The following is a 12,667-nucleotide window of genomic DNA, read 5'->3' as shown; positions in this document are numbered from 1 at the left end:
ATTGCCTTTCGGGGTATTTGCTCCAAATCTGCACAGTTCATGCATTTGTATTTTAACCTTTCTCTGGTTAAACACACCCTCATCTATCCCTGGCCTTCTCCCCTGCACTGCCTCTCTTGTTGAGGCTCTGATGGGCTGCCTTCCCTCCTTCTACTCTTTGCTTTGGTACTTGTGTTCCATCTGGCCTGACTCCCCTCTGGCCCAACCTCTTCTGTCATGAACTTCTGGTGCAGTGCTTGTATACCCACCTCCCACGGTGGTGATGGCTCTGACGGACAGTTCTTACTGGGTACTGATTCACCCTTTGCATAACTGCTGGACTACTCTGGGCTTGAACAGCTGCTTTTGAAAATGGTGAATAAATAATAATAATATCATTTATGACATGCATACTGCATACTAGACTCTGAGCTAAGCACTTTGTTTGATCTCATTTCATCCTCACAACAACTTCATGAGTAAGTACTATTATGTTCATTGCCCATGTTATAGAAAATGAAACAGACTAAAAAAAGTTGAGCATCTTGGTTGAGGTCTCCTAGCTTGTGAATGGTAGAGCCAGGATTCAAACTCAGGCTTGTTTTATTCCAAAATGCATGCTTTTCTTTTTTCTTTCTTTTTCTTTCTTTTAAGTAGGTTCCAGTGTGAAGCCCAATGTAGGGCTTAAACTCACAACTCTGTGATCAAGACCTGAGCTGAGATCACGAGTTGGACACTTAACCAACTGAGGCACCCAGGCGCCCCCAAAGTATAAGCTGTTGAACACCATGTTGTGCTGCCTATCCAAGTTGGAGGAATTGAGTTTTCTGGAACATGACAAACAACATTGGTAAGCAGAGAGACTGCTTTATAGACATTTAAGAAATGTATGTCTGGAAGAAATCTTCCTGACACAATGCAGAAAGTGCTAGATAGAAATGTGATGGGGAAAGATGAACATTCAGACTAAAGTGAGGGTAGGTACCATGAAGGCCAAAGATATTATATAGAAAGGTCGTTTGTAGAAAAGGAGGAGGCTGGTAATACAAACACAAAAATACCCATAAAGCGGGTTTAGAGATGCTTCTTATGACTTCAGGTGTCTAATCACCAACAGAATATGGATGATAAAAAAGCAAACTTAAAATATTTACCCAGGCAGGGATGGACAGCCTCAGAGGTATATCAAGCCTGAGTAGAATGGGACACCTGACTTGAATATAGAAGAGGGTGTTTTATACAAAGGGGTCTAAGAAGACCAAAGCCTTGGGAGTATCAGGGCCTGTCCCAGAGGGGCAGCAAGCATATGTCAGATGCAATCAAGAAGGCAAAGGTGGCACTGAGAGATGAAGCCAAGGACAACTGATGAATGTCAGTGGTTGCCATCATGACTGGTCTATGAGGCAAAGGTAGGAACAAAGGTGAAGCTGTCATCACTGAGGATTCCATCAGAATGTACCAAGTGAATGGGTACAACTGGCAGAAGTAAATGAAACAGGGGACTCAGAAGCTTGAGTCAGGGAATGGTCATTCAATTAACGATGGTTCTGCAGATGGTGACTTGCCAGCATGAGGCTGCTTCCTGTCAAGTGTGGACTGTTCTAAAAGTGTAATGCTAAGCAAAATAAGTCAGTCAGAGAAAGATAAATACCATATGATTTCACTCATATGTGGAATTTTTAAAAAAGATTTTATTTATTTGACAGAGATAGAGACAGCGAGAGAGGGAACACAAGCAGGCGGAGTGGGAGAGGGAGAAGCAGGCTTTCCACTGAGCAGGGAGCCTGATGCGGGGCTTGACTCCAGGACCCTGGGATCATGACCTGAGCTGAAGGCAGACGCTTAACTGACTGAGCCACCCAGGCACCCCTCATATGTGGAATTTAAGAAACAAATGAGCAAAGGAAAGAAAAAAGAGAGAGAGAAAGAGAAACCAAGAAACAGACTCTTAATTATAGGGAACAAACTGATGGTTACCAGAGGGGAGGTGGGTGGGGTGATGGGGGAGATAGAAGATAGGGATTGAGGAAGGCACTTGCCATGATGGGCACTGGGTGATGTCTGGAATTGTTGAATCACTATGTTGTACCTCTGAAACTAATATAACCCTGTGTGTTAACTACACTGGAATTTAACAAAAAGTGAGGAAAAGAATGTTTTAAAGAAGTGCTGACTTGCATCTGGCAATGGAAGAAACACCTTTTTCAAAATAAACCCACTTAATGGAAGAAGTGTGGTGTAAACCAGATGACAACAAGATATTCACTCATAATGGGTGTGGATTTTACAACACTCACATGTAAGATGTGGCCTATTTTTCTACATTAGATACACACTACTTAAGCCCTCACTCACTCTGGTTAACAAGAAATTCTATTTCAGAAATGATTTGGGGGACTCTACGTCTCCCTAAGGTTACATAAAAATTCTGACCAATGTACTCTGGCTTGGATTGGTTTGCCAAGAATTAGTCTGAGACAGTGATTCCTCTTCGAGTGGTTTATTGGGGGGAGTCATTTCTGGAGGAAGGCTGAGAGAAGCAGGATGAAACAGGGAATAAAAATCTGGCAAGGATGTGGTCTCAGTTGATTCTGCAAGAAAGCTCTGGAATATAAAATGGGCTTCAGAATAATTTCCCTATTGAAGCAAAAGAGCCAGTCTTTCATATCCCCGTGTCAATTAGTTACTGCTCAGGTGGAATACAGCCTCCCACTTGAGGAAATTGACAGCTCTCCCTAAGAGAGGGTAGCTTTTATGGGCTGAATACTTATGTCCCCCCAAATTCATATATTGAAGGCCTAACCCCCCAAATATGAGATGGGTCATTGGAAAGGTAATTAGGGTTGGATTAGGTCATGAGGGTTTGGACCTCATGATGGGATGAGTGGCTTATATGAATAAGAAGAGATACAAGATAAAGTCCTGGGGAATGTAATATACAGCATGGCAGCTATGGTAAATACCGCCATATTGTATATTTGAAAGTTGCTAAGAGAGTAGATCTTAAAAGTTCTCATTACAAGAAAAAAAATTTGTGACTTCTATGTGGTGATGGGTGTTAAATAAACTTATCATGGCAATAATTTCACAGTATATACATATATCAAACCATCGTGTTGTACACCTAAAACTATGCAATGCTGTATGTCAGTTATAACTCAGTTTTAAAAAAGGAAGAAAGGAAAAGCTCTCTCTCTTCTGTCTCTCTCTCAGCGTGCATGCACCGAAGAAAGGCCATGTGAGGACAGTGAAAAGTCAGCCATCTGGAAGCGTGGAAGAAAGCTTTTATCAGGAACTGGATCTTTCTGGTTTCTTGATCTCGGACTTTCTAGCCCCCAGAACTGTGAGAAAAATAAATTTCTGTTGTTTAAGCCACCCAGTCTGTGGTATTTTGCTGTGGTAGCCCAAGATGACTAACACAGCAGGCGTGAGCTGTCATCAATCAAGGTAGCTGGGGTGTGTGCACACCAATAAAGCCTCTGCTGTCCACCCCTTGTACCAGTCATCTCCAATTGCTTCTCACATTATTTTTTTTAAAGATTTTATTTATTTGACAGAGATAGAGACAGCCAGCGAGAGAGGGAACACAAGCAGGGGGAGTGGGAGAGGAAGAAGCAGGCTCATAGCGGAGGAGCCTGACGTGGGGCTCGATCCCACAACGCCAGGATCACGCCCTGAGCTGAAGGCAGACGCCCAACTGCTGTGCCACCCAGGCGCCCCTGCTTCTCACATTAAATTCACTCCATCTAGGCATGGCTGCTCCAAGATCCCGACTGGCCACAATTTTTGAGAAAACTTGCAAGAGAAGGGTTCGTGGAATGAACTTTGGCCTCTGTTGTTGCATTTGGTTCGGGAGCTGTAACTGATGTTCATCATCTCCTTCTGCTACTCCCCATTTTAGATCTCCTTCCCCTTTGGCTTGCCTCATGAGTTGATCCATACTGTCATTTCTTTTCTCCCCAGCTTTCTTGAGATATAATTGACATATAACATGGTGTAAGTTTAAGGTGTACAGTGTGACAATCTGATATATGTTTATACTCTTATTTCTTTTTTAACATATTTTATGATTTTTTTTAGCGAGAGAGAGAGAATGCGTGTGCCTATGTACACTAGTGGGTGGGGGAGGGACAGAGAGGGAAAGAGACTCTCAAGCAGACTCCACGCCCAACACAGAACCCGAGATGGAGCTCAATCTCAGGACCCTGAGATCACAACCTGAGCTGAACTCAACAGTTAGCCGCTTAACCAACGGAGGTACCGAGGCGCCCCTAGGCTATGGTGGCTATAGTGCACATATACAATCCAAGGAAGCATAAGTGTATCAAAAGAGCCCCAGTGGATCACCTGAGTGCCAAGAACATTCCTCTAGGCCTTTGTTATATAGCAGCAGTCCTAGCTCCTCATGGTGATTAGGATTAATTACCTCTGACAGATTGTGCAGTTTACTAGTACTCTGTGGACTTGCTCAGACTTGATCCTAAATGTACCACTTCTATTTTATTTATTTGAGAGAGCGAGAAAGAGAGAGAGAGAGCAAGCGTGAGCGGGCAGGGGTGGGGGGAGGAGCAGAGGGAGAAGGGGAGGGAGAAGCAGACTCCCCTGCCGAGCAGGGAGCCCTACGCAGACCTCGATCCTGGGATTTCAGGATCATGACCTGAGCCGAAGGCACCCCTATTTTGTACCTCTTCTATTTTATGATATATTACTGCTGAGCCCACATGGCCTTATAGCCTGGTGGGTTTGACAGAACCCAGCTCATAATGGGAAGTTCAAGCTACATTGTCATTTGATACCCTATGGTCAGACACTCAGTTTCTACCAAGATGGTATGCCCCTGTTGTAGATTTCTAGAGGTCTCTGTTACAACTCTTCCATTGTGGATTACCAGAAGATCCATATGGCATATTCCTTAACCAAACACACCTCAGTAACATGCAATCAGCTGGGTCAAATGGCCCAAGTGGAAGGGATGCATATATTGTAGCCTGATGCTGTTCCAGAGTCCATTCTTGTTCTTGGCCCACTCAATGCTTCCATATGTCAATAGAGGAGACCACCATTCAATACCTAAAACAAAAAATACAAAGCTTAATTATTGCTTACTTAAGTATAGGCTGACCAGGCACAGTTTCTCCAAGAGGAGCAGACTGCTGATCTTAGAGTTTTGGGAAAGCATAGAACTCAGAGATTGGTAGATTTTCGGAAGTATGAACGGGTTGAATTATCTTCAGAAGTGTGGTTATTTGGGTGGACTGTTCATTGGTTGGCATTCAGGAGTATGTTCATTAGAGTGAATCCAATCTTGGCTGATTATTAGAAACAAGGAGTTGTCACTGAGTTGTTGGATTGCAAAAGCATGTTCACTGATGTAACTGATTGATTATAACATTCAATGTTGACTGATTAAAAGGGTTTAGAGGGGCACCTGGGGGGGCTCAGTTGGTTAAGTGTCAACTCTCGATCTCAGCTCAGGTCTTCATCTCAGGGTCGTGAGTTCAAACCCCATGTTGGGCTCCATGGTGGGTGTGGAGACTACTTTTTAAAAAAGGGGTTTAAAACCCATTCTGATGATTATTTGTTACCAAGGGTATAAAACTCTTTTTTTTTAAAAAAAGATTTTATTTATTTATTTGACAGAGATAGAGACAGCCAGCAAGAGAGGGAACACAAGCAGGGGGAGTGGGAGAGGAAGAAGCAGGCTCATAGCAGAGGAGCCTGATGTGGGGCTTGATCCCATAACGCCGGGATCACGCCCTGAGCCAAAGGCAGACACCCAACCGCTGTGCCACCCAGGCGCCCCAAGGGTATAAAACTCTTAATTATTGGTTAGACATGTTCTTGCTTAATACAATGGCTGCAGAAAACAGTCAATCTTTTCATAAGAATACGAGAACTTTAAAATTCTGTTTTTCCTTTTAGTCTTCAGTCAGTCAAAACTATAGAAGAGACCAACAAGATTTATCTAGCTATTTACCATGATTTTCCATGAAGATGAAGCTTCATTTGGGAGGTGCCAATTTTTAGTTTAAGTGTTAATCAGCATGATTTTATTCTGTTTTGTCTTTGAGTCGTATACTGAATATATTGAATCAGGGCAGTGGCTGTGTGGATGCATTTAAGACCACCTCTCCCCCTCATTTTGTTGTTGTTATTGTTGTAAATAAGGTTTTATTGGATTATAGCCCTGTTTGCTCATTTATGTATTGGCTATGGCTGCTTTTGCACTACAATGGCATCGTTGAGTAGTTGTGACAGATACACTTACAAATTCAAAAATGTTTACTGTCTGGCCCTTTACAGAAAGAGTTGGCCACATCACGCTTTTTCTGGAACCTCCACAGACGCTTTTTCTAATTCTAAGACTCAGTTATTCTAACACTTTATTTTTTTAAAGATTTTTGGTATTATTTGAGAGAGAGCAAGTGAGCAAGAGAGAGTACAAGCAGGGGAGCTGCAGAGGAGAGGGAGAAGAAGGCTCCTCGCTAAGCAGGGCTCCCCACTGAGCAGGGAGCCTGACTTGGGGCTCCATCCCAGGACTCTGGGATCAGGACCTGAGTCTAAGGCAGACGACTGAGCCACCCAGGTGCCCCTGTTCTAAGACTTTAAATGGAGAACGGATTCTCCCTGATTCTTGGTGAGATAGTACACGTTAGGTCTTGAAAATCTACTTTCTTTTATACTAACAGAGAATCTCTAGTGTGACTTAACTCGAGGGGATTTCCTGCGAGGAAGAGGGAAGATACATCTTAAAGGACCCTTGGGTCTTTTTTGGGAGAAGAGGGTCCATTTTCCAATTCAGAATGCTGCAGCTTTTGTGAATGAATGAATGAATGAATGAATGAATGAATGAATGAATATTGGTATGTACAAAGGAAAAAAAAGGCCTGGAAGGATACAGATATCTGGTGGGTAGTTACCTCTGGTGGGAGGAGGAGAGATATTTTTATTTCTTCTGCATGATTTATGTACATGATACAACTGTGTACTTTTTGCAATTAAAAAATATACAAACACACACAAAGAGAAAGGGAGGTGGGAGAGAGACTCAAGAGACTTCTTCCACAGTGGAGTTTAAGGAAAGAATCTTTCTAGGATGATGGATGCATCTATGTTCTTAGTGCTATGGTTGACTTAATGACCTCACTTGCCCCTGGCATCCATCCCATGATAGATGGGCTGCCCCTCACTCCTCAGGCTCTATATTCCTTCACAGGCAGAGAGCTGTTAGAAACATTCTGAAGGGAGTGAGGACTACAGATTTCTGCAAGAGCAAATGAATTGCACAGTTGTGTCGGAAAAAGAATTGCAACTGTTTTGCCATTTCTCAGGAAGCTAGTAAGGCTGACATGAAGATCAAATTGTGAATGTTAGAAACTAATCATGGAATATTTCGGATTTCCCCAGAATGGCTGCAAGATATAAAGAGATGACCAAGCTTGTTCCTATTTAAAAGAAATGAGAAATACATGAGCATTGCAAAACATTCAAACAATACAGAGATGTATAAAATAAAAAGTGAGAGTCCTCCCTTCAAGTTGCTCTTACCAGAAGTAACAATTGCATATAATTTGAAATTGGGGACATCTGTAAAGATCTTTAATAACTAGTCTTCATGCGTAGATCTTTTATTCAACCGTATTTTATTTTTGTGAAACATGTAAATAGGGCTCCCGTCAAGTTCATTTTTCTGTAATCTGGCTTTCAAGGGAGTTTCTGGAAATATTTTACCGAGCGAAGGCAAACAGCCATTTAGGAACGTTCGCCCGTCTTTTTGGCACCCACACGCGCTCGGCATTTGATATGTAGTGTGTGGTTTTATCCCCACGCGAGTTTTAAATTCAATTTATAAGTAAAGAAACGGGGCGTTACCTAAGGAAAGTAGCCCGTAGACCAGCCTCGCAAGAGAACCGACAGGCCAGAAGGCGAGCGTGCGGCTCAAGGCGCCCGAAGCCTCGCCCACTTTCCAACCTCTCGCGACAATTGTGCGTCATCCGAAAGCGCCGGTGGCCCGGGCGATCGCGCGGCCTGTGTCGCGCAAAATCTTCGCTCGGCTGTGCTGTCTCACCGGTGAGGCCGAGAAGCCGGCGAGTCCCACACTCTGTCCTCTCGGCCTCCCGCCACTATGGAGTACCTCATCGGCATCCAGGGCCCCGATTATGTCCTTGTCGCCTCCGACCAGGTGGCCGCTAGCAGTATTGTCCAGATGAAGGACGGTGAGAGGAAGCAGGGGAGGCCCGGCCGGGCCTGGGTGTAAGGGCAGTCGGAGGGAGTTCGGGATGGGGGGGGAGTGTTGGGTGAGCACCGGGGAGGTCTGGGAGGTGGAACCCCGCGTGTCCTACTCTGTACTTGCTTATTTTTCGGAGCGAGGAGATGGACAGACTGGCTTAGGGCCTTGGCATTCGCTCCTCCTAGGGCTCCGAGGTCAGTGCTCTGCTTTGGCCTTCGCTAAATGCTTCCTAGGCGCGCGAGTTGCCTGTGAGAATTCAGTTTTTAAGTGTTTAAGCGCCTGCCGGGCACCAACCTCCCTAGATTCCCGAATCTTTGAATAAGTTTTCCTGCTGTTGTCGCTACTAATGAGGTAAGTTTGCTAGCGGTGTAAGATGGGATCCTCGGGAGACCGAGACTGTGGGACTAGAAACTTGGCATTTCTCTTCCGCTGCCTGTACCTTTCCCTTTCTCAGCTCGGATCCTCCTTTTCCAGTTTTCCGGGACACTGGCTGCCAAGTTTTCCTTGTATTTAAGTACTTAGTGGAGCTCGCAAATTGGAGCCTTTTGACTTATTTGCTTTGTGACTTTGTACAAGTTATTTCACAGTGGCCAGATTTGCACATCTGTTAAGTCAGGTTAATAATACCAGGGGCACCTGGGTGGCACAGCGGTTGAGCGTCTGCCTTCGGCTCAGGGCGTGATCCCGGCGTTATTGGATCGAGCCCCACATCAGGCTCCTCTGCTATAAGCCTGCTTCTTCCTCTCCCACTCCCCCTGCTTGTGTTCCCTCTCTTGCTGGCTGTCTCTATCTCTGTCAAGTAAATAAATAAAAAAATCCTAAGGAAAAAAAAAAGGTTAATAATACCAACCTCACCAGCTTGTTGGGAGGATGGAGTGAAAAAGTTTGGTGCAAATNAAAATCTTAAGAAAAAAAAAAAGGTTAATAATACCAACCTCACCAGCTTGTTGGGAGGATGGAGTGAAAAAGTTTGGTGCAAATGCTTAGTGCAGTGACAAATAGGCAGTAAAATAATACTAAGGGCTTATGCAACAGGTGCTGTTTTAAGTGATTTACATTATTTCATTTAACCTTTTAAGACAGGCATTGTCATATTGCCATTTTACACATGTTAGTTCTGGGGCCTAGGATTTAGAAACTTGCCTAAAACCACAAGAGGCAGAACCCAGGTGTAAATGTATGCAGTTTGACTCTGATCTTTTCCCATAACTGTTATACTGTACTGTCTCCCTGTAGATAGTACTTAATAATTTTTTAAATTTTTGCTTTTTGATCATGGAATCTAGGAGTGTGTTTTCATGATTGACCATAGACGTGCTGTTGTTGAAAAAGTATTATGCTTTGGCTCAGATGGCTTCATGTTTATTTGACAAATAGGTTTTGAGCAACTGTGTTGCCACTACTGTGCTAGGTTCTGAAGGGATGCAAGAAGAATAAGATGTGGCCTGTATCTTAAAAGAAGTTACAGTTTAATAAAGGACTCAGATGTGTGTATGAATAATTATAGTACAAGCTAGAAAATTATGCTACATATGAAAAAAACCCAAACTTCTCAGGTAATGCAAAGAAAGAAGAGATTATTTTTAGGTAATTCAGAGGAAGAAAAGATTCTTTCTGGTTGTAGGGATTAGGGAAAGCTTTGAAGGCAGGTTATAGTTCATCTTTAGTTTAAGGAAAGAAAAATTATTAAATCTGGGATTTTCTGAGGTATGTGTCCATCACTGTTTTTATAAGGGACGGGCATCTGCTTGTCAGGCTCTCATCACTTGGAGATAGAAGGAACTCTGAGGGGCTTTGCTTGAGTTGTTTGTTCATTAGTTCGTTCTTTTTTTTTTTAAAGGATTTTATTTCTTTATTTGAGATAGAGAGTGAGAGAGCAGGAGCAGGGGAGCAGAGGGAGAGGGAGAAGCAGGCTCTCTGCTGAGCAGGGAGCCCGATGTGGGGCTCGATCCCAGGACCCTGGGATCATGACCTGAGCCAAAGGCAGCCGCTTAACTGACTGAGCCACCCAGGTGCCCCTAGAAGTTTTATTTGCAAATCATGCTTTCCAAAGGAGTCAGTTTGTTTTGAGGGTAAATCTGTCCATTATTTTGAATACTAAGACCTTTGATATACTGGTGATTTTAGCATGAAGCAGTGTCTGGGTAGAACAATAACCAAGTCAGTACCTTTACAAGTACTCTAATCCACACAGGGGTGTAAGACATTAAGAAAACAAGGAAATGAGTACTACAAGATGATTTTGTGTGAGAAAAAGAAGTATCACTAGTCAGTATTATTTTTTAAATTAATGATTTCAGGAGTAAAGCCTAAGGGTATTCAGAAAAAAGAAAGATCACTGTGGTATGGAAGAAAGATGAATTTGAGTTAGTTCTTGAAAAATGGTTGGAAATAATTACATTCAACTTTAATTTTCCCTATAGGCTTTCTGGTATAAAGTGTTTTATGATAGGAGCTTTAAAATTCTATGAGGACTTATTCCCACCTTTCACGTCGTGAAGGAACTTGTGTAGTTGGTAAGCAAGAATGCTGAAAATGAGTAACTTTTTGGGATTTATTTTCTCCAGGTATAGTAAGAATGACAATTCCAGTCAGTTTTTTTGGTTTGTCACTTTGTAAGATATTTTGATATAGAGAAGATATTTCCCAGAGTTTGCTTGCTTATGAAAGTGCCCCAAGTCTTGAGTTTGATTGTATGCTACATTTTATGTCTCTTGTCTCCTGGTCTGCATAGAAGTGCTTTTAAATTACTCAGAATAAGGCACCTGGGTGGTTCAGTCAGTTAAGCATCTGCCTTCAGCTCAGGTCATGATCCTAGGGTCCTGGGATCGAGTCCCACGTCAGGCTCCCTGCACAGTAGGGAGTCTGCTTCTTCCTCCCTCTGCCCCTACCCCTGCTTGTGCTCTTTCTCTCTTGTTCTCTCTCAACTAAATGAAAATGAAGTCTTTAAAAAAAAAATTGCTCAGAGCCCTTAAACCCACACAGAATGCTTTTTTTTCTGAATTCATATAGTGTGTGTAATCTGAGCTACATTGAGTAATACTGAGTATGATGATATTGTACATGTATAGTTCTCCCTCCCTATGAGTTAGGTAGGGTAAGTGATAGTATAACCATCTTATACACTTGGAAACTAGGGCCCAAGTTCAGAGTGCTGAGCCCAGATTATAAGGAAGGTCTACTGGGGCACTTGGCTGGCTCAGTCAGTGGAGCATGCAACTCTTGATCTCCGGGTTGTGAGTTCAAGCCTCACCTTGGTTGCATAGCCTACTTAAAAAAAATAAAAATAACCAAGGTTTGTTGGGTTCTAGTACAGTTGGTCTTTCACACTATTGTATACTGATGTTCGTTTTGTTGTCCATTTGTTTCATCTATGTGGATCTTGTAAGTTCTTTGTCAAGGTTCAGAAATTCCCTAGTGCTATGCGGTATGTTTCCTCTGAGGGCCGTGGGAATCGGGCTGTTTCCTCGGAGGGCCATGGGAATCTATACCATCTCCCCTTACTACTCATTGGACACACAATAAATGTTTAAAAAACACTTTTGGCCTTGTATTAAATTCATTTCAAAATTGACCAATTTACTGCCTAGAATTTTAGCATTTCTTTTAAATGTGACAGTAATTCTTTGTAAACAAGCTTTTTTCTTTCCAAAATAAAAACACTTTTTGGGGGGCACCTGGGTGGCTCAGTTGGTTAAGCCTCTGCCTTTGGCTCAGATTGTGATCTCAGAGTCCTGGAATCAAGCCCGGAGTTGGGCCCTCTGCTCAGCAGGGAATCTGCTTCTCTTACTCTCCCTCTGTGCTTTCTCTCTCTCTTAAATAAATAAATAAAATCTTTTTAAAAACAAAACAAAAAAAAAACCCAGCTATTTTTCTCATTATGAAAATAATGCAAACTTACTAAGTAATGTGTTCTTATAAAAATGATACAGGTTTAGTATAGGCATTTTAGGAAATGCTAATAAGCAAAAAGAAAGAAATAAAAATTGCCCAGAGGCATCTAATACTCTTTTGGTCCTTTTTCTTTGCATAGATAGTAATATATCCATAAGTGAATTTTTTTTTAACACTTTATTTTTGCGAGAGATAGCGAGCACGTGCAAGAGCGGGTGGGGGGGAAGGAGAGGGAGAAGCAGACTCCCTACTGAGCAGGGAGCGCAATGCAGGACTCAGTCCCAGGACCCTGGGATCATGACTTGAACCGAAGGCAGATGCTTAATCCACTGACCCACACGGGTGCCCTGAATTTTTTTCTTGTATGACCAAGTTTGCAAACTAACAGTCTTTAAGTCTGTAGCCTGTAACAAATAAAAGTGTGTTTGTTCAGGAGTTTCAAGGCAGTTTGAAAATATATGCAGGTACAATTGGTGTGTTTTTTTCCCAAGTCTAAGAAGCCATATTTTGGTTCTACAACTCTCAAACATTTGTAGAGTATTTGACTGTAGCATTTTGTTCTTT

At 42.6% G+C, this 12,667-nt stretch overlaps 1 protein-coding gene and 1 long non-coding RNA gene across 3 annotated transcripts in view; one reads left to right on the top strand and one right to left on the bottom strand.

Moving 5' to 3' along the window:
- Positions 1-3,592: 3,592 nt before the first annotated feature.
- LOC105236680 lies at positions 3,593-7,944 on the bottom strand. The gene is made up of 3 exons (XR_002142245.2): positions 7,852-7,944; positions 4,906-5,049; positions 3,593-3,946 (listed from the first exon to the last, which is right to left on the bottom strand). It is a non-coding gene; the product is annotated as an uncharacterized LOC105236680 (long non-coding RNA).
- A 40-nt stretch (positions 7,945-7,984) lies between these two features.
- Positions 7,985-12,667, top strand: part of PSMB2 (proteasome 20S subunit beta 2) — a 36,095-nt gene continuing 31,412 nt past the window's right edge. The window contains exon 1 of one of the 2 annotated variants that reach the window (XM_011222220.2): positions 7,985-8,195. In XM_011222220.2, coding sequence (XP_011220522.1) covers positions 8,105-8,195 — 91 coding nt within the window. In that variant the 5' untranslated portion in view covers positions 7,985-8,104. The remainder of the gene's footprint in view (positions 8,196-12,667) is intronic. The other variant, XM_002917129.4, reaches the window with a different exon arrangement.

This window comes from Ailuropoda melanoleuca, chromosome 2 (genome assembly GCF_002007445.2).
Source record: "Ailuropoda melanoleuca isolate Jingjing chromosome 2, ASM200744v2, whole genome shotgun sequence".
NCBI lineage: Eukaryota > Metazoa > Chordata > Mammalia > Carnivora > Ursidae > Ailuropoda > Ailuropoda melanoleuca.
The sequence above is the reverse complement of the archived record's forward strand: the minus strand, read 5'-3'. Positions and strand labels throughout refer to the sequence as shown.